The sequence below is a fragment of the Xenopus laevis genome, chromosome 7L (genome assembly GCF_017654675.1).
Source record: "Xenopus laevis strain J_2021 chromosome 7L, Xenopus_laevis_v10.1, whole genome shotgun sequence".
Classification (NCBI taxonomy): Eukaryota; Metazoa; Chordata; class Amphibia; order Anura; family Pipidae; genus Xenopus; species Xenopus laevis.
The window spans coordinates 129,117,494-129,140,310 of record NC_054383.1 but is presented as its reverse complement, the minus strand read 5'-3'; the positions used below and the strand labels follow the sequence as shown (position 1 = coordinate 129,140,310).

The following is a 22,817-nucleotide window of genomic DNA, read 5'->3' as shown; positions in this document are numbered from 1 at the left end:
TGTGCTGGGGAACACCATTGCCTTTAATAACTTTTTTTAACTGTTTAACAATTATTATTATTATTATTATTAGTTCATACAGAATTTTCTATGGAGGGATTCTCAGTCACACACATTATAAGGACCACTGGGGAAACTTAACAGTCTCTGGGACTTCTCTGGGTTTCTATTGATTTTATTTCACTCACCTGTCACAGATACATTTGGCTGGATATGAAGGTAGTTAATTTTTAAAGGACCCTCAAGTCTGAAGTAGTACTGGTCAGTGTCTCCTGGTTGTGCATCACTGATAGAGAAGGAACAGTCTCCTGCACTCACTTTCCCAGTGAATATAAAGCGCCTGTTTGTTGTATCAGGGAACCGAGAGGAGACAGTAGAAGCTGCAACTGGGCCACCAAGATGTCCTTTATACCAGATTCCAATGGCATCTTTGGTTAAGTTATAACCAGGACCAACAGTAAAGTTACAGGGGATGAGCACACAGAGTCCCCTCTGCACTGTCACCTCTGCTGGTGCCTCAATTGTAAACCCTGGTAGATCCTCTGTCTGTTCCTGACAATTCCTGCCTGTGGGGAGAAAATATATTGTTCATATAAGTTTTATTATGTCTTTAGTGATTGTCACTAGACTGATCAAAGCTAATGCTGACTGGTTGCTAAGGGTTACTGTACTCAGGGGGCACTGAGTGAAGCACTTGCACCCTAGGCAAGGGCTTCAATCAGACCCCCCCCCCCACACACACAGTCCAACATTACCATTTCCCACCTTACCATTCATATTGCCCCCTGTACCTGTGCCAGCAGCCATTGTGTTGCCTCATGTGCCATCTATCATATTGCTCCCATTTGTACCTATGCCAACGCCAGTCAATCCCTTAGATTGCTCCCAAGATCCCAATCTGTACCTGTGCCAGCATAAGCCAAAACATCCATCATATTGACTGCATTGTTACAAATGTGGCTGGTATTAGTAAATTCCCCCCCCCCCCCCCCCCCCCCCGTTTTATAAGACACTAGTGCTTGTACTAAAGGGGCAGTTCGCCATTAAGGTAACTTTCAGTATGTTATAGAATGCCCAATTCTAAGCAACTGTTCAATTGGGCTTCATGTTTTCTTTTGTATAGGTTTTAAATTATGTGCCTTCCTCTTCTGACACTTTCCAACTTTCAAATGAGGGTTGCTGACCCTTTTTTAAAAAGCAAATGCTCTGTAAGGCTTCACATTTATAGTTATTGGTACTTTTTATTACTCATCTTTCTATTCAGACCCTCTCCTATTCATATTCCAGTCTCTTATTCAAAGCAGTCCATGGTTGCTAAGGTAATTGGGACTCTAGCAACCAGATTGCTGAAATTGCAAACTGGAGAGCTGCTGAATAAAAAGCTAAATAACCCAAAAAACACAAATAATATATAGGTTTGTAAGGGGCCCTCCGGTCATTAAAGGGCACACTACACAACAAGTATATAAAAAAAAAACGTGAAAATTTTTATTGAAGATTTTCTTTTTCCGCATAGAACCGTTTTCCGTGTAGGAATTTCCACCTCTGGCTTGGGTTGTCCACACTGTCCTGACTGTCTCTCTTTTCCCTGTCTGTGGCCGAGCCACGGCCACTAGGCCTCTTACTCCTTGGTGGGGTACCAGCTACCCTTTCTAACTTGCCCTCACTGGCTATGGCACCTAGTGCCCCATTTACTATTTACCTGACTATCTTCTAATTCCAACCGACACACCCTGGCTAAAACCCATCCCTTTTATACTCTTTTTACCCTATCTCACTATTTCCCTCTAGTGGTTGGGACAGAAATTACACCTTACATAACACTATTACATAACCTCTTATATAACTAATGTAACTTTACTGCCATCTAATGGACAACCCTTGTAGTTACACTTCTTGAACATTTCAATCATTTTCAGCAACAATATCATACATACACATACCAGTCATTTGCTCACATTTACACCAACACATTTTGTACTTTATATACAAAATCATTTTCAATCACCTTACAGGTTTCTGAATTTTTGTAGCTCTGTTTCCCACTCCCTCATTTCAGAGATTAATAATAAATAATAAAATGAAAGCAGAGCAGTTTTCTAAATAATATATTATTTGGGTGCCAACTGGTAATCAGTAGGAGCAGAACAATAGTGTAACAATAGTCTAACAGCTGGAGATTGAGAAACTGTTATTTTACAATGAAAGGTTAGGGTTAAATAGGAGCAATAATAAAGAACAAATACAGTAATACAAGTTGCTATATAATGGGTTAGAAATTCACCTGGCTTATTCCCTTTTCCTACTACTAGTTGGGAAAATGCACCTGCCAAATTATTTTCACTTGAGGTTTGTTTGTAGTTCAATTGTTGCAAAGTAGTTACAAAAATGTCCCTTAATATGAAATAGCTAGAATGAACTAAATATGATACAACATGCTTGGGTTGAGCTAATTTACTCTCTGGGACTTCTCTACAGTTAGATGTTCCTACAGATAAACTTCCTCTTGGGTAGACCTCCTTAATACCAGTCTACCCTATGTGTCTTCTCAAGCAGGACATTTCTGCTCTGGCTTCCTCTTTGAACTATCCTCTATACAGGGGTGCTCCACCAATGAGGCGAGTTGAGACACTCGCCTCAGGCGGCAGCGCCCGCCTGGTTGCCAGGGGCGGCAAAAATGCCGCTCCTGGTAACTAAGAGACGAATTTCCGTTTTTCAAACCGGAAATTCGGCTCTTCTAGTGCAGAGAGCGCTTTTGCGCTCTCTGCACTAAGCGTCGCGGACCGCCTCTGCCCTCTCCGGCGCTATAAAGGTTAGTGCCGTGGGGAGGGAAGGGGGCGGCGAATGAAGGCCGCCTCAGGCGTCATTATAGCAAGAATCGCCCCTGCCTCTATATATTTATCCCCCCTCTCAAAATATGTGACAATTCCATTAGTCCTTCCAGTCCATTCTTAATTTACTTGTCTTATGGAGGACCTCTACAAGGGTATTTTCTTCACTATCTACCTCAGCTTGAAGGCCCCACATTCAATGAAACTGTATTTCAACTTTGACAGGGGTGTCACATTGCTGAGAGACTCTCCTCTGGCTAACAGACTTCAGTTCTCACGGATAAATTTGAGGAATGTTGAGATGACAGGGAAGAGGCTCATCTTGTGTCCAGTTTAAGAGGTTTGGAGTGGATGAACTTGATGGCCACAATCAAAGAAAGGACGGCACTCCAGATAAAAAGCAGGTTTATTGCAGTATCCTGCGAACAACTATCACCTTACGCGTTTCAGGAATAAATCCCTTAATCATAGGCTAGGTGCCCCATAGAGACCCGTATTACTATCAGATATGTTCCTTTACTCTTGTACCTGGGATTGCTATCATATGATCACAGTATAAATACAATATCACATATATAACAGTGTCACATACTCACCCTCCCACAGCAGAAAGAGTAGAACTGGGTGGTACTGCCAAAGGAACCTGAATCCACTGTACCACATCCTCATGGTCAATGCAGAAGGCTCAGGGGCTACAGACAGACTCTCTTACCTAGAAAATAGCTGACCAAGAGGAAAATAAGTATTTATAATAAAAAATATTTTGCACTATTGATATTTTTAATTTTTATAGTGTACAGGTATGGGATCTGTTATCCGGAAACCATAGACTCCATTTTATCCAAACAATCCAAATATTTCCTTTTTCATTGTAATAATAAAACAGTAGTTTGTACTTGATCCAAACTAAGATATAATTAATCCTTATTGGAGGCAAAACCAGCCAATTGGGTTTATTTAGGGGCCCATTCATTAAGTTCGAGTGAAGGAATAGAAGGAAAAAAAACTTCGAATTTCGAAGTGTTTTTTTTGCTACTTTGACCATCGAATGGGCTTCTTCGACCTTCGACTATGACTTTGACTTTGAATTGAATGATTCGAACTAAAAATCGTTCAACTATTCGACCATTCGATAGTCAAAGTACTGTCTCTTTAAGAAAAAACTTTGACCCCCTAGTTCGCCACCTAAAAGCTACCGAAGTCAATGTTAGCCTATGGGGAAGGTCCCCATAGGCTTTTCTAACTTTTTTTGGTCGAAGGATAATCCTTCGATCGTTGGATTAAAATCCTTCGAATCTATTTGCACAAAATCCTTCGACTTCGATATTCGAGGTCGAAGGATTTTAATTCCCAGTCAAATATTGAGGGTTAATTAACCCTCGATATTCAACCCTTGATGCATTTGCCCCATAATGTTTATATGATTTTCTAGTAGACTTAAGGTGTGGAGATTCAAATTATAAAAAAAATTCATTATCTGGAAAACCCCAGGTCCAGAGAATTCTGGATAACAGGTCCCATACCTGTAATTATTTTCTGGGATGTAAATCAACCCCAAAGTTTAAAGCAATAACTTCCTATTTGTGGGAAACACTACTTTAGAATGTGTATATACATTTTTCAAGGCATTTTTTGTGGGGCATTTTTCATACATCTCAGGCATTGTTCTCTTAGTCATTTTGGAACTTCAATGATTTACTAACAGTCATCAGGGTAACTTTGCTAGTGAAGGACATAGACTCTAGAGGTACTTCGCTCCCTAACACCAGGTGAATTTGCACGAATGGACATAACTACGCAAATTCACTAAGATGCGGATTTTAATGGACGTTACCTCTTGCGCCAGACTTGCCTTCACCACCTCAGACCAGGTGAAGTGCAATAGAGTAGATAGGAGTTCCTAAAAAAATAGTTGAAAATTTCCCAAAAAACACTAGCGTCTTTTCCTTTTTCAGGGTGATAGGCTGAAAAAGAGAGTAACATTTTTTGGGGGTAACCGGCTTCCCCCCATATATGGCATATAAACTATACATTGGGCTCATGTGTAGGGCAATATAACAACTCTATTTTATTTTATTAATGTTCCCTGAGCTTGTGTAGTGTAATGTATTTGCTGCAACATATACGTCCATTGTACTTTAACTTCCCGCTGTATGCAAATTAGGCAACACTAGCGCAACTTCGCTTCACTTGGCGCAGTAACACTAGCGCAACTTTGACATTGTTCGGTGCCCTGGACGCAACTTCGGATTTTAGTGAATTAGCGTTGTCCTGTCGAATATACACCTGGTGAAGTGTTGCGCTGTGAGCGAAGCCGCCACTGGCAAATTTTCGGAGGTTAGTGAATTTGCCCCATAGAGTCTTAAACTCACTGATATGATAGGACATTTGTTAAAATGAGCCAACTGAAAGTATGTACTGTATGTATATTTTTATTTGTAAAGCGCTCCTTGAGGGCAAAGCACTGTACAACAAAACAATAAATTAGTAGTAACAAACAAGGGGTCATTGGAATAAAAAGTAACAATAAGTGCATTATTAGAATACAATTCACAGATATATAAAATATAATTACAATGCAGATTAAGTGCTCAGTGTCAAGGAAACAAAAGGCTAGAGGACCCTACCCCGTAGGGCTTACAGTCTAAATGGAAGGGTAACATCCAGACACAATTCAGAGGGGTATTAAGGTGCTGTGGGTTACAGTTTGTTACACTGTTATATAATTGCCAGTTCAGGTGTTATCCAGGTGCTCCCAGAGGTAGTCTTTGAGTTTTGTTTTAAAAACACTGAAGGAGGATTCTCTCCTGAGAAATTCAGGAATGGCATTCCAAATATAAGGAGTCGCAAGAGAGAAGGGTTTGATACGGGAAACACCAGTAGTAGTGGGGGTACAATCAAGCGTTGCTCTGAGAGGAGCGGAGGTTTCGGGCAGGAACATATAGAGAGACAAGAGATGAGATGTAGTTGGGTGCAGAGGAATGGAGGGCTTTGAAGGTTATGATGAGGAGTTTATAAGTTATTCTTTGTTTTATAGGAAGCCATGATAAGGACTTCAGCAGCGGAGGGGTCTGTACCTTTTGGATGAGAGGAGGATAATTCTGGCAGCAGTGTTTAATACAGACTGTAGAGGGGAGAGATGGGAGTTATGGAGGCCAGTTAGTAGAAGGTTACAGTAATCTAGTCTGGATAGGATGAGAGCATGCATGAGCGTCTTGGATGTATCAGGTGAAAGGAAGGGACGGATTTTGGCAATATTGCGTAAGAAAAAGTGACAGGTTTTGACAGTGGTGTTGATATGATCAGAGAAGGACAGAGAGGAGTCAAAGATTACCCCCAGACAGCGTTCTGAGTTGACAGCATTAATGAGCCATCAATAGAGATAGTAAATAGGGGAGTAGGACCAGGCTTAGGTGGAAAGATGATAAGTTCAGTTTTTGTTAGGTTGAGTTTGAGGTGGCGCTGGTTCATCCAATTTGAGATAGCCAGGAGGCAGTTAGAGATCTGAGCCTCTGTTTCAGCTGTTAATGAAGGGGAGGATAAATATATTTGGGTATCATCAGCATACAGATGATAATTAAAGCCAAATGAATGGATGAGATCTCCCAAAGACACAGTGTACATGGAGAACAACAGCGGACCAAGTACGGAGCCTTGCGGCACCCCCACATTCAGTGGAACTGGAGATGAGGTTTTGTTATGATTGGTTAGAGAGGTAAGAAAAGAGCCAAGATGCAGCCTGGTTATAGATGCCAAGCGAATACAGAATCTTCATCAGGAGAGAGTGATCAAATGTATCAAATGCAGATGATAGGTCAAGGAGGAGAAGGATGGAGAAGTGACCTTTGGCTTTGGAAACCTGAAGATCATTTGTAACTCTGCACAAAGCAGTCTCGGTAGAGTGAACAGGCCGAAAACCAGATTGCAGAGGGTCCAACAGATCATGGGTGTGTAGAAAGTTGGTAATACGGGAGAACACAATACGCTCTAGGAGTTTAGAGGCAAGTGGTAAAAGGGAGACAGGACAGTAATTTGATAGACAGGCTGGATCATCGTGGCCTTTTTAAGAATAGGCTTTACACAGGCATGTTTGAAAGGAGAAGGGAAGGTCCCAGAAGCTAGAGAAGAATTGAAGATGTGAGTAAGTAGTGGGGTAAGCTCTGCAACACAGTGTTTGAGCAGAGAAGAGGGCATAGGGTCAAGGGGCAAGTTGTGAGTGGGGAGGACAAAAGAAGCTTGGAGACTTCAGACATTGTTACTGGAGGGAAGGAATTAAGACATGCAGAAGGGAGCGTAGGAAGGAGGAACTGGTTTACATTAGTAGAGGTAGGGATCTGATTGCGGATGGACTCCACTTTAAAGAAATCAGCAAAGTCCTGAGGAGAGTGCGTCAGGTTGACGGATACTGTGGATGAGGGATAGAGAAGAGTATTGAATAGAGAAAACAGGCGTCATGGGTTGGATTTGTGATTGTTTATAAGGGTACTGTAGTACTCTTGTTTGGCTTTTGACAAGGCAGAATTGAGGCAGCACAATAGAAATTTATAGTGAATAAAGTCTGCTTGCATACGGGATTTTTTCCACATACGTTCAGCAGATCTCGTGCAGGAGCGTAAGTATCTGGTTTGTGAATTCAGCCAGGGTCGTGGGTTCTGAGCATGAGTATGCTTAGCCTGTAAAGGGGTAAATGAGCCAATGGTTGAGGATAGTATGTGATTATACTCACTTACCAGGATATCAGGATCAGACGTTTCCTTAAGGGAAATGAGACTGGACCTAAAAGACTGAGCTAAGGCTGGAAGGTCAATGTCACGTGTATCCTGGACTAAGACAGTGGGGGAAGAAGCAGGTGGGCATGGAGAGTGAGAGATGGAAAATGTAACCAAATTGTGATCGGAAAGGGGGAAGGGTTCACTGTTAAAACCAGAGAGAGAGAGTTTTTTAGTAAACACTAGATCCAGAAAGTGTAATTTTTAAGAAAGAAAACATTCTTTATACATATCAATTCTGTTTTTGCATAAAATGCATATGTCACTTGGATAAATTGAATAAGGGCCTTAGATATACAATAATTTATGTTTACTTAAAAACTGTAAATATGATCATTACTTCAGATAAAACTGTGTATGGTCTATAGATCAATGCTGGTAAATGATTATTAGCACAATATACACACGTCACTTTGGATAAACTCAAATGTTTTCCAGGTTTGGAGCAAAAAAATGTCTCAAATAATTCGAGGTTTTTTGTTTTTTTTTACAAAAACCAGAACAATTTTGAAAAGACCCCGAAAATTGTAGTTTTATTTCAACTCAAAATTTTTTGTTTGGACTGAAAACTACCCTACAACATTTTTTCAGGAAAACACAACTCAACCTTTGATAAATAACCCCCATAGTGCTTAACACGGGTCATTGAGTTTTTCAAATCTTTGTAATTTTTTATAGAAAATGCCCATGAAGTATTTTATCAATTAAGATGTTTTTTTTTAACTATAGCAATATTGTTTTTAAGTTATCTGCCAAGGTTCAAAATGCTGTAACGAGTGTATATTTGTGTGGAAAATAATGTTTTCTTGAATCTTGAGTAAAGTATGAGTGGAGGTCTGCCTGTCATCACTACTTGTGCTTGGACATCAGATAAAATACATTGGGACACTTTAACTTCTCAAAATCATGCTGGAGAATTTGTGTTAAAATCAGTATTACGCTTCATATACTGAACTGTGGTCCTGTGTTATAGACCAGAAGTACTGAGACAACACACAGTCTTATACACAAGTCTGACCCTCCCATTCAGACCAGAAACAACTTTACTTGTTCTCCTACCTGGGATGTAAAAATATCCAAGCCACTTATACCCTTAATGGGACTGCACTAGGCAAATCCATTATGGAAAAGGACCTTGGAGTCCTTGTAGATGATAAACTTGGCTGTAGCAAGCAATGCCAGTCAGCAGCATCAAGGGCAAATAAGGTCTTGAGTTGTATTAAATGGGGCAGAGAGTCACGGGAGGAGGGGGTCCCACTGTATAGAGCTCTGGTAAGGCCCCATCTAGAATATGCCGTACAGTTTTGGTCTCCATCACTCAAACAGGACATTATTGTATTAGAGAGGGTACAGAGAAGGGCAACTAAGCTGGTAAAAGGTATTGAAAATCTTAGCTATGAGGAAAGACTGGCCAAATTGGGGATGTTCACACTGGAGAAGAGGCGCTTAAGGGGAGATATGATAACTATGTATAAATATATAAGGGGATCATATAATAATCTCTCTAATGCTTTATTTACCAGTAGGTCTTTCCAGCTGACACAAGGTCACCCATTCCGATTAGAAGAAAAGAGGTTCCGCCTAAATATTGGGAAGGGGTTTGTTACAGTGAGAGCTGTGAAGATGTGGAATTCTCCCCCTGAATCAGTGGTACAGGCTGATACATTAGATAGGTATAAGAAGGGGTTGGATGGTGTTTAGCAAGTGAGGGAATACAGGGTTATGGGAGAGAGCTCATAGTATAAGTTGATCCAGGGACTGGTCCCATTGCCATTTTGGAGTCAGGAAGGGATTTTTCCCTCTCTAAGGCAAATTGGAGAGGCTTCAGATGGGTTTTTTTGCCTTCCTCTGGATCAACTGGCAGATAGGTAGTTAATAAAATTAAAAAAAAAAAAAAAAAAGGTTGAACTCGATGGACATGTGTCTTTTTTTCAACCTTACTTACTATGTTACTATGTTACTATGTTACCTGAGAATATAATTTTATTTTTAGATAATTCAGATAATTAAATTACAATGAACTCCCTACAATGCTACTTATGAAAGCAACTTTGGGAAATAAAACTAAAATCTGTTATATCATCACATTAGATAGAAATGCAGTAATAGATCCCAGTATACACCTTGACTTTACCATTCATGTCTACTTACCTTTCTGTTTGTGTTTAAATCAATTTCTTCTGAACTCCCCTGTCTTTTTCCCTCCTTCTCTGTGTCCCCCTCTCCCCAAAACACAGCTTTCTGTTTTTAATTTACTCCATTGTGAAATCCTGCTGTTTACCTGCAAAGAATAAGAAACATAAAGAAGAAGAAAGTAAAACTGGTGCCCAGTTAGTGGCTCAGTCCTGTTAAGCAACAAGTTTCAGCTTTAGAACAACTGGAGGGCAGGAGGTTAAGGCATCTGTAAGAGATGTGCACTATATAAAAAACATTACACATTTATATGACAACTTTAGTTATAATATCCATTGTTTACTATCACAACCAATTTGCAAACACAAATTAGCTCCAGACAGCAGATAAATTAAATTAGAATTCACAAACTTCCCCTTTCCATTGCTTATTTTCCATTCTACCTCTTTCTCTATCTTGATTCACCTCACATTGTTTTCTTACCCACATCTCTAATACATTAATGTCCTTTAGTTATAAACAATTCTTAATTTTATATATATTTGCTTTTCTTCTATTGTAAGAATTAATTGTTTATCATGCCCTTATGCCCTAGTGATGTATCCCTCACTAATACACAGGTATGGGACCTGTTATCCATAATTCTTGGGATGTGGGGTTTTCCGGATAATGGATATTTTCATAATTTAGATTTTAATACATTAGGGGGATTATTTATCAAAGTCCGAATTTATCTCAATATTTTCTGAAAAAAACTCAGACCATATCCACACTGGTTTTTTTGGGCTTATTTATTAAAACGCTTTCCCAAAAATTTTGTTTGCTGGAAATTCATCCAATTTTCACGATTTCTTTTGATTTCTTACACGAAAACTCCCAATTTTTGCCGAAAACTCCGAAATCTTCGGGGCATTGCCAAAAACCCAGTGCACATCAAAAAATTATTGGGACTTCTCCCATTGACTTATATGCAACCCGACAGGTCTGAGACGCTGGATTTTCAGATTCTGACTTTTCCATCCTCAGGGGTTTAATAAATTCCAAAAAAGTCGTGATTTTTTTTTAAAAGTCCGATTTTATTAAAAAAAAATCACAAATTGTTTGTGATTTTCACATTCTGAGTTTAGTAAATAACCCCTTAGGTCTACTAGAAAATCATATAAACATTAACTAAAATCCCAACAGGCTGTTTTTGCTTCCAATAAGGATTAATTATATCTTAGTTGGGACGAAGAACAAGTATAGGACCTGTTATCCAGAATGCTTGGGGCCTAGGGTTTTCCAGATAATGGATCTTTCTCTAATTCAGATCTTCATACCTGAAGTCTACTAGAAAATCATGTAAACATTAAATAAACCCAATAGGCTGGTTTTGCTTCCAATAAGGATTAATTATATCTTAGTTGGGATCAAGTACAAAGTACTGTTTTATTATTGCAGAGAAAAAGGAAATAATTTTTAAAAATGTGGATTATTTCTATAGGATGGAGTCTATGTGAGAAAGCCTTTCCGTAATTTGGAGCATTCTAGTTAACTGGTTTCCAGATAACGGATCCCATACCTGTACAAGGTGCTGTTGGAGTCTATATGGGACAGCCTTTCCATAATTTGGAGCTTTCTTGTTAATGGGTTTCCGGATAACATATCCCATACCTGTACAAGGTACTGATTTATTATTACAGAGAAAAAGGAGATAATTTAAAAAAAAAAAAAAAGGATCATTTGGATAAAATGGAGTATGGGAGACGTGTTCTGTAATTCAGAGCTTTCTGGATAACACATTTCCGGATAACGGATCCCATACCTGGTAAAGGAGGTGTTTAATTACTCTTTGTGCCTGTGGCTGCCTAGGACATTTAATATGATATTTTCTTTTACATTCATTCATTTTCAATTTCAATTGTCTGCCCTACTACATGTATTGTAACATTCCTTTTTTGTTTTTATCTTAACACATACTGTAAGTTGTGCATTGCAGTTTAGCAGTGTCACTGTTATCTGTTTTCCATAAAGTTTACACGTAGCACCATCACATTTTTATAAGCAGTGTTTATTGCTACTTTATAAAACTGAGGAACTGATGTGTTGTTTTATATCATATGAGTTTTATTTCCTGCAGTTAGTTCCTCTTTGTGTATTGATTTATTGATCAGGTCTAGAATATAAAGTCAATATTTCCCTTTGTTAAGTAGAATTCAGTAGAACCCATTCTCTAAATATGCTCAAGTCTGTATTGAGAGATACTAGAGAGGTAATAGCATAGGTACTTTCCTTTACTAAGTACAATTCTGAAGAAACAGTTTGCTCATAGTCTGTACTGAATTGCTGAATTGTGCTTAGTACAGGGAATACCTATGCTGCCATAGTTTTATGGGCTATCTCTGTACAGACTATGAGCAAACTTAGGGACTGTTCCTGCTGAATTGTGCTTAGTACAGGGGAATACCTATGCTGCCATAGTTTATGGGATCTCTCTGTACAGACTATGAGCAAATTTAGGGGCTGTTCCTGCTGATTTGTGCTTAGTACAGGGAATACCTATGCTGCCATAGTTTTATGGGATCTCTCTGTACAGACTATGAGCAAACTTAGGGGCTGTTCCTGCTGAATTGTGCTTAGTACAGAGGAATACCTATACTGCCATAGTTTTATGGGATCTCTCTGTACAAACTATGAGCAAATTTAGGGGACTGTTCCTGCTGAATTGTGCTTAGTACAGAGGAATACCTATGCTGTCATAGTTTTATGGGATCTCTCTGTACAAACTATGAGCAAATTTAGGGGAGTGTTCCTGCTGAATTGTGCTTTGTACAAGGGAATACCTATGTTGGCATAGATTTATGGGGGATGGTCTAACACTGATAAAGGGTCAGGCAACAAAATAAATACAGTTCTTAGCTAGTGGCAGGCATTATAACACTTCCAAAATTCCAGCATCACATATAAATGCCTCTATAATTTCTTTCTCTATTGCCCTCTAGTTATTGTAAGAAGGGGCACTAATTCAAGTTTGATACAACATGACAGTTGCCCGTATTCTCATGGTGGCTGCACCAGGGGAATAATTCATAGTTTGGCTAAAGTCACATAGATCCATTTGCTACTGGAATTGATACAGTAGCTCATTGCCATTGGTATAACTACTGCTTAATCCAAGCTTTACTCACCATTCATACATGCAAAAGAAGAGACAAGATAAATAAGCCCCAAAACAATTTGTAAAATTCACTTTTACTTACTGTCCTATTAAAATGTAATTCAAGAAGACAGCACTTACCTTGATCCATAACTTCGTATTGTGGATGAGTCAGGTGAAACTCAATACTTGCTCTCTCTGCAGTCCCAACTCTCAGAATGGTTCCTTTTTTCTCTTTCTTCTCTTTTTCATTAAATTTACATTTTTCTAACCACTTGCTCCACAAAGCTTTCTCAACATCTCCCTCCTGTCTCTCTCCCTATATCTGTTTGTGAGTAAATACAGTCATGTGTGAAAGTTTGCAAACCTTTTTCTATATTTCTTTATGAATGTGACTTAAGACATCATTTGATTTTCAGAAAAGTAGATGAAGAAGATCTCGTTAAATAAATTAAACAACAATTGTTATATTTAGTTATACAATTATTGAACAAAAGTGATCCAAAAACATATCTGCTTTGGCAAAAGTAAGCAAATCATTCTCTTAGGAGCACATTTACAAAGCTCGAGTGAAGGATTCGAATTAAAAAAACTTCGAATTTCGAAGTGTTTTTTGGGCTACTTCGACCATTGAATGGGCTACTTCGACCTTCGACTACGACTTCGACTACGAATCGAACGATTCGAACTAAAAATCGTTCGACTATTCGACCATTCGATAGTCGAAGTACTGTCTCTTTAAGAAAAACTACGACCCCCTAGTTCGGCAGCTAAAAGCTACCGAAGTCAATGTTAGCCTATGGGGAAGGTCCACATAGGCTTGCCTGAGTTTTTTTGATCGAAGGATATTCCTTCGATCGTTGGATTAAAATCCTTCGAATCGTTCGATTCGAAGGATTTAATCATTCGATCGAACGAATAATCCTTCGATCGTTCGATCGTAGGATTTGCACTAAATCGTTCGACTTCGATATTCGAAGTCGAACGATTTTAGTTCCTAGTCGAATATCGAGGGTTAATTAACCCTCGATATTCGACTCTTGATGAATCGGCCTCTTAGTGTTTGGTGTGACCTCCTTAAACTGGTAATAACAACAAAATTAATGTTAGATGGAGGACCTTAAAGAATGAATTTAGGGATATGGGCTCGAAGATTAAGGGAAGGTTTCCAATGTTATTTTTGTGCCCGTGTCACGTGTAAGTTTAGGAACACAGTGGGAGCTTAAATATGTGGCTAAAGTCGGGGAGGGTTATTTACTAAAATCCAAATTTATCTCATGATTTAAAAAACAAAAACAAAAACCAAATTCCCATACCTGATTTTATCTTATTTATTATTAAAAAAAAAGCTTGATTTAATCTGTTCGGGAAAAACTTGATAAAATTGAGCGGAAACCCAAATCGAACAATTTTTTCATTTTTTTTCTTTACCAAATCCCTCAATTTTAAGATTTTTGCCGAAAAAGCCCCAAATGGTTGCATTTTGGGGCTAATTCCAGTGCAGTCAACAGAAATTTCCAAATAGGATGGGGACCTCTGTCATTGACTTATACATAACCGCGGCATGTCTGAGATGGCGGATTGTCGGATTCTGGCTTTTTGCAGTATGAAGCTTTAAGAAAACCAAAAAAAGTCCGACCAGATACATTTGGAGTTTAGATTTGGAGGCAGAAGAGCTCCACCTGGAACCGCCTCCGACCTGCAAATTAGGGAGCGAGGTCAGCCCGAACCTGAACTGGGTCCCGTGGGAATCAGGCTGGCCCGCACATCACTAGTAGATAACCCCCTGGTGTAGGAAATGTTTTGGTTCCTAGAACCCTGGGCTGATTTTTTTTCTTGGGGTACAATCATAACATGGTCTCCTTTGAGATTCTGTTGCAGAGGCAACTCTATAAAGGAGTAACTAAAATACAAAATTTTAGACGTGAAAACTTTGACAGTTTAAGTGCATTTCTGCAACATAATCTCAGTTAGATTATAGTTAGATTAATAGAAATAGACTTCTCATAAATTTTCTCCATAATTGTAAAACATTTACCAGTGTTGCTCAATCATAGCATTTCATCCAGTCTCTAGAAAGTATTCTTTACCTTTGAGCAGATAAAATTCTAATATAATAATTAGGGGATATGGAAACAGTAAGGGGCAGATGTATCAAGGGTCGAATTGAAAATTCAAATTTTTAAATTCGAATTTCAATTTATTTTAGTGTGACTAGGGAATAGTCCAAATTAGATTCGAGTTTAAAAAAATTTGAAATTTGAATTTTTAAATTTATCATGTACTGTTGCCATCTAAAACCTGCTGAATTTGTGTTTTAGCCTATGGGAGACCTCCTACAATCAATTTGGAGTTGTTTGGTAAACTTTTGAGTTTGCAGCTTGATCCTATTGACCCATCGATTGGTCTTTTTTTTTAATTTCAAATTTATGGATTTTTAGAAACACCAATAAACTTGAAATTCGTCCCTTGATAAATCTGCCCCTTAGTGATTGAAACAGAAATACTGTAGCTTGTACAGTGTGTGGAGTACTTACTTAAACTCGAATGTATCTACATTTTTTTATTAAAACAAAGTCAACCTAACTCCAATACACACATTAAACTCATTTATCAAAAAAAAAAAGAAAAAGAAAAAGTTGATGCGGGAAGAGTCTAGACAAAATTGTGTGACAATTCAAATCGTATGAATTGTATGAGTTTGATGCCGGAATTGCTGAAAACCCCCCTCCCCAACTTTTTTGGATTATCGTATGAAAACCAGCACAGATCATGATGTCAAGAAACATTTTCAGGGACATCTGCCATTGACTTCTACATGACTTGAACAGGTTTTAGCTGAGTATTTTCTGGTTTGAATTTTTAACGGCTTTAAGGTATAATAAATCTAAAGGTCACTATTCCATACTAATCCTTCTAGATCTCTCTGCAGCCTTTGACACAGTTGACCACACACTCCTAGACATTCTATACCCAATTGGCATTCGTGACACTGCTCTTTCATGGTTTACTTCTTATCTGTCTGACTGTTTCTTTAAAGTTGCCTTCCCTCTCTCTGTCGGAGTTCCTCAAAGCTCTGTTCTAGGCCCTCTGCTGTTCTCACTCTGTACAACTTCGCTAGGAAAACGTATTCAGTCATTTGGACTTCAGTATCACCTTTATGCTGATGACACCCAACTCTAATTGTCTACTCCTGATCTTTCTGACTGTCTTTCTGCTGTCTCCTCCTGGATGTCACACAGCGCCAACTGAAACTGAACATTTCAAAAACAGAACTCATTATATTTCCTCCAAGATCTTCCCCTGTCCCTCAGATATCACTCACAATAAACAACACCACCTTTCATTCCACCACACAGGCACGCTGCCTAGGAGTTATACTAGACTCACATCTGTCTTTGTCACCACACATGCAAACACTTGCAAAATCTTGTCGTATTTAACTGCACAACATTGCCTGAATACGACCATATCTCAGTTCAGAATCAACTAAAACACTGATTCAGTGTCTTATCATCTCCCGCCTTGATTACTGCAACCTACTCCTCGCAGGTATTCCAACATTCACAACTCCAATCTGTTCTTAATGCGGCCGCTAGACCCATTTGTCTATCTCACCGCTCAACATCAGCTACTCCCATATGCATGTCCCTTCACTGGCTCCCAATCTCCTCTAGAATCAAATTCAAATTACTAACACTCACTTTCAAGGCCCTTAATAATGAAGCCCCTTCCTATATTTCATCTCTGATCTCCAAATACTCTCCTTCATGCAACCTTCGCTCTGCTTCTGATCTTCGCCTCACTTCTCCTCTGATCACTTCTGCCCATTCTCGTCTACAAGACTTCTCTCGGGCTTCTGCTTTTCTCTGGAACGCTCTGCCTTGAGCTGTCAGACTTTCTCCTTCTTTCCAAACTTTCAGGTGCTCCTTAAAGACCCACCTGTTTAAGGAAGCTTATTCAATGTACCTTAATTATTTGATCATTGCTGTATCAAAAATCACAAAATTGTTTCTAAAATCCTAATGTCTCAATTGTACCCTAACCTTTACTTTTTTAAACTTTTTAAATTTGTAGGGCCCTTTAATCCTATCGTATTCTGTAACCCTTGTTTGTTATTCTCCATTTATTCCATGTTTGTTATAACTAAGGTAAAGCACTGCGTATCTTGTCGGCGCTATATAAATAAATGATGATGATGATAAATCTCTAAACATTTAGTAACTAAAAAAGTTTTTTTCCTCTAAAAATTTGAGTTTTCCCCTTTAAAAACTTGACCAGAAAAAATTGAGGTTTAGTAAATAATCCCCTATATGTTACATGACAATAAAATCTGAGGTTTTTTCATCCAACACCTTCAGGCACTGAGCATAAAAAATAATTTAAAAGATGATATTAAAACTTTTTTCTCAAAGATTAGAAACTTAAGCAACTAAATACTTCTTTATTTGAAGACATGATTAAACATAAAAAAATCGATAAAAGTTCCTGCGCGAATCCTCAATTCTAGAGATTTGCGGGTCAGATGAAAAGGCCATTTTCATTCAAATTCGAATCGTGCGAATCAAAGTACCGTATATACTCGAGTATAAGCCGGGGTACCTAATTTTACCTACAAAAACTGAGACTCGAGTATAAGCCTAGGGTGCTGGTAAGTTTTCCTAAATTTGGCCACAAAAAAAGAGAGAGCTCAGTAAAATTGTTACAGCTCAGTAAAATTTTCCATAATAAGTATCAACCCCTGAGTGTTAATGCCCATTCTCTCAACCAGTAGTACTAATCTTCTAGGATACACTGCTAGGGCAGGATTTAGAGACAAATTACAGAGAAAGAAAGACGAGAGAGAGAGACACACACAAGGACCCATAGTATTGGCACACTATTAACTGCATAACGAACTTCAGAAGTGCGGCAGCAATTCCTACACAAGGACCCGTAGTATCGGTGCAGTAATAACTGCATAACGAACCTCAGAAGTGCGGCAGAAATTCCTACACAATGTGCCGGACGCCATGGCAGGGGCCCAGAAGATGCAGGAGGCCGCTGATCATTTTCTCGCCAGGTCAGCGGGGGGTAGGTGATCTGAATGGAGAGGTCAAGTAAATTGGCGCATGCCCATTTACAGCAGGAACAATGTAATGCAGGGAAAATGGCTGCTGGCTGAACTAATGAATACAGCCAGGAATGAGGCAGCTGTGCGGGGCACAGGAGGAGATTTCATGAGCACTATTCATGCGGTTTGGGTGATTCTGCACATTGACTCGAGTATAAGCCGAGGTAGACTTTTTCAGCACATTTTGGGTGCTGAAAAACTCGGCTTATACTCAAGTATATACAGTAACTTCGTATTCGATTGAATTTGATTCAAAGTTTATTCTAAGAAAAAGTCCACCAATTGACTCCAAATAGGTTCTAGGGGGTCTCCCATAGGCTAAAACAGCACTTTGGCGAATGGTTGAAGTCTAATTTTTAAAGAGACAGTACATTCAATATTCGAATGTTAGATTTTTTTTTCAAATTCAAATCGAATTTAGACTATTCCCTAGTCGAAGTTCACAAAAAATAGCTTGAAATTCGATATTTTTTCATTTCACTTGATAAATCTGCCCCTGTATGTGTTTTTAGTTGTAGGTGGTGCAGGCATTGTTTGGCATTGCTGTCATCAGCCTGGTCCTGTTGAGCTGGCAAGGACATTATTTAAGTATGTGTAGTACAGCACATGCATTTGTAGACAACAAGTTATATAGGTATGTGTGTAATGCAGGTATATGGAAGAATTTATCTAGACAAGTGATCCATAAACAGTGGCTTGTGAGCAACATGATCCTCTCTGATCACTTGGATGTTGCTCCCTGTGGCCTCAAAGCATGTGCTTATTTTTGAATTCCAGGCTTGGAGGCAAGTTTTGGTTCCATAAAAACCAGTTGTACTGCCAAACAGAACCTCCTGTAAGCTGCCAGTCCACATAGCGGCTACCAATAGACAACTACAGCCCATATTTTGCAACCCTGAGAACCTTTAGCACAATTATGTTGTTCTCCAACTTTGTTTACATTTAAATTTGGCTCACGGCCACATGGCTGAGGGAACCTGGGAAATTAACATGTCTAGCTTCATGTCAGATTTTAACATTAAATATAAAATAGATTTTTGGATTTCATTGCAGCATTCTGCTCGAGGAGCACTATTTACAGATGCATTTTGTAAAAACATGTTTTCCCATGACAGAATTCCTTTAAAACACTTTTGGGGAAAAGGTTTTAGCTTGGGATGCAATAAGTCCCTATGTACAATTTCTGCCTTCTCTGTTGTTGCTTTGAAACATTTGTTGTAGTACAGTATTTATAAGTCCTAAAAGAGGTTTTTTTTTTACCCCTCTAAGATTTTGTTTTCCAGCTTATGTTTTCACATGGTATCCTTTTAGGGGTTTTAGGATTCAAAAAAACACTCACTCATATTTTCATTTAACAAAGGCAATTTGACATTGCTCAAAAAATTTTATATTCCTAAATCTATATGGATTCATTAACATGGACATAATATTAGGTGAAAAAAATGTTTATCTATTTGGTATCCTTCTTTGAATCAAAAACCAATGAACTCTTTTAAACTCATTTAAGTTCCTTACATTTATCTACAGAGCAAGGCCATATTTTTGGGTCTGTGCTTGCTGAGACTCTGGACCCCGGCGCTGCCCCACTTTATCAATTGGCACACGTGTAGTAGATTTTCTGTACTGTGCATGTGCCAACTCCGAGCCCCTAAGGTAATCACACTCCCCAGCTCTGCCACTGGATTTGACTTCCAGCAGCAGGTGGGGGATATTTTTTAATTGTTTCCAGGGGCAGCAGCTGCACTATAAATAACAAAGGTATTTGACATATTTGGTCGTATCTGTGGTGATTTCTGGAGAAATTTGGTTGTGGTTCCAACTTCATCTCCTGGGTCAAGTTGCTGTACAGGAAACCCAACACTCAAGTCTGGGTTAATAATACCTTCACTGTGGCATTTGAGTTGAGGAGAGGTACCAGGCAAGGATGTCCGCTGTCACCCTATTATTCACATTAGCCACTAGCAGCAAAACTAAGGCAAACACCTCTAGTTAAGGTAATCCCATTTGGCAATATAGAAGAAAAAGTGGCAATGTATGCCGATGATGGGCTGCCACATATGAGACAAATCGCATATTTTCAGTACTGGCTAAACCTAGGTATCATACACCTCGATGACTGGTTGAAGGTTGTCTTGCATCCCTGGAACAATTAAAGACCAAACTTAATTGTCAGGATATACAATTATTTTGTTACTTTCAGTTGAAGCATGCATTTTATGCCCAATTCTGGTCCTACCAATTTACACTAACACTGCTGTCATAGGAAGCCAGATTATGGGCCACTGACAACAAAAATCTAGAACACTACTATTCTCTACTATGTTCTATTCTAAAGTTAAATTAATTTTTATGATTCACATAGAATCTTGTCAAATATTGTTTGTTTAAAACTTTGTTGCTGGATACAGCATTAAAGAAAGATTTAAAAAATATAATGTTCTATACAAAAAAGTTGATAACTATTAAATGGATTTCTCTTTTTAAGCCTAGGAAAGCATTAGGCCTGCCCAAAAAGCATCCTAGGGACAGGGGTTTTGGCCCATGGGACCTTTTTTCCCCCCAGCACACTACCTCAAACCTGGAGTCTTCTGAACTTCAGCTCCTGAATCAGGTAAGGCACTGAGGTGCAATGTTTGCTACTCCTTGTCTGCCTGTATTTCAGTTGCCTTCCTGTATTGCTATCAAGAGCATTGGGTGGCAGGTGCTTGTCCCCCATCCATGTGCCCTCCCGACCTGCCCAGATGGCGTCCGGCAGCAGAGGTGTATGTGGCCCCTACACCCCATTTTTACGGATGGGCGAGGGAGGTGGCAGTTAGTTTAGGCTAATTAGTTAGGGGCCTGAACCTTACTGCCCCCTGTTACCTTTTTTTTATTTTTTGTTTTAATGGGGGCAGGTCATGGCCAACTGCCTCCCTCAACAGACTTTCCTAAGGTGAAGTTAGTTTAAAAAAAATAAATAAATAAAAAAAAAGTTGCGCTATAGGCTTCATATTATAGCAAACTTGGGCCTGTGCAGGAGGCACCAACACTAATTATCCAATTTGCCTCAGTATAACCTCAGCAGTTGCTTTGGGTTCCCTGCCTATGCAGACACCAGCTGAGTATAATCAACCCCCCACTGAGTGCAGACACCAGCTGAGTATAATCAGGTCCAGCTAAAGCAAGTGGAGATGGCCCCGCCCACTCTCTAACTCAGCAGGTGAGGAAGCTGCAGCCTCAGGTAAGTCCTGCTGTTGTCAGTAAACTTGGGAGGCCTGTGTTCCTGTCAACAATAGAGTGTCCTGAAATTTGTGGCATTAAGGGGTCTGCTTCCAGCCTTGCATAATGAGCAGCAGGTAAGGAGTGTGTCCTTATGCTGTTCTGCAGTGTACTAAAGTCTAACTAACTGCTTGCATGCTATATATTCATATGCTTATCTGCACTGTGCCTGGTTATGCATGTTGCCTGCCTGAAACCAGTAGCCCTTATACAAATAGATAATTGGGCTAACATTCTCTTATGCTGACAAGTATTGTATACTGACAGGCTGGGTGCTGAATTCAGGCCATTTGCAAATAGGACACCAGCAGGCCCGGACTGACAATGTACGCATACGGGCAATTGCCCGAGGGGCCGCTCTGTTTCTAGCTAAGTGGGCCGCTCTTGATCTACTGTACGGGAGTCAACTGATTACTGCCCGTGCAAGTCCCTTTCCCTCGCCCTTTTCACTGACTGTGTGGAGCAGGGAAACAGACCTTTCTGCAGCCGTGCTGTCTCCTGTTGTATTTCTCCTAATTATCCGCTCTCTGCTGGCAAGTCTGGCAGGCTGCAGACAATTAGAAACGGTGTGCTGTTTGCAGCCTGCCAGCAGAGAGCTGATTATTAGGAGAAGTACAGCAAGAGACAGCACGGCTGCAGAAAGGTCTGTTTCACTGCTTCACACAGTCTGTGAAAAGGCCGAGGGAAGGGGACTTGCAAGGGCATTTCTCAGAGTACTGAAAATTACAAGTTGGCAATACAACAAAAAGGGTGTGGGGCTTGGGTGGGCTGAATTGTGAATCAGAACATTACTGTGTCTATTAAAAATCACATTTGAACATTTTGCCACCCACTCAGCTGGGAATCATGCATGTGTTAAACTGCTGGAACTGGCACTGTGTCCTTTAGGTGATTACTTATATACTGTTCTGGATTCTCATTGAACTACAGCACTTAGTCTTTAGGAGTAGTTCAAACTTATAAAGATATAGCCAATGCAGCACTGCATAAAAGTAGACATTTGCCCACAATGATGTGGTGCCTAGGCGTTCATGTCCCAACAAGACCTTCAGCACATGTAGTAGTTCTACAGAATCTGGATAGGGTTGCCACCTTTCAATAAAATTTGCACCGGCCGGTGCTGGGGGCAGTAAAAAGAGGTGGGAGTGATTGCAAATGGGGCGGAGTCGTGGCGTGCATTGGATGTGACATCAAAGGGGCGGGGCAAGACGTCAAAGGGGGTGGCATGCAACTGGCCAGGCGCCGAAGAAAAGGTAGATTTTCTGCAGATTGGGGCAGGCCAAGGACTTCAGTTAGGGATATTACAAATTTACCGGCAGCTACATTGCCGGTAAATTTGTAATACCGGCCTTGGCGGGTGTTTTACTGGCTAGGCCGGTAAAATACCGGCCAGGTGGCAACCCTAAATCTGGATGGGGTAGCACTCACAATAAACCCACACCAGGCCAGTAAACAAAAAGTAGACTTTACTAAAACAAACCTTATGTGTTCTGTGCTACGATACTCATAATCATAGCTTGCAATTAAATGCCTTTTAGAGAAAAATGTGCAACTGACTCATTGATAAATACATTTCT

General features: G+C 39.6%; 1 protein-coding gene across 3 annotated transcripts in view; it reads right to left on the bottom strand.

The window, feature by feature from the left end:
- Nucleotides 1–13,192, bottom strand: part of LOC108695948 (sialic acid-binding Ig-like lectin 12) — a 31,692-nt gene extending 18,500 nt beyond the window's left edge. The window contains exons 1-4 of one of the 3 annotated variants that reach the window (XM_041569715.1): nt 13,011–13,192; nt 9,752–9,881; nt 3,428–3,554; nt 189–566 (exon numbers count right to left, since the gene is read on the bottom strand). In XM_041569715.1, the coding sequence (XP_041425649.1) occupies nt 189–566; nt 3,428–3,500 (451 nt within the window). In that variant the 5' untranslated portion in view covers nt 3,501–3,554; nt 9,752–9,881; nt 13,011–13,192. Of the gene's footprint in view, nt 1–188; nt 567–3,427; nt 3,555–9,751; nt 10,014–13,010 lie in introns of those variants that run through there. The other 2 variants (XM_041569716.1, XM_018224895.2) reach the window with 2 other exon arrangements.
- Nucleotides 13,193–22,817: the final 9,625 nt, after the last annotated feature.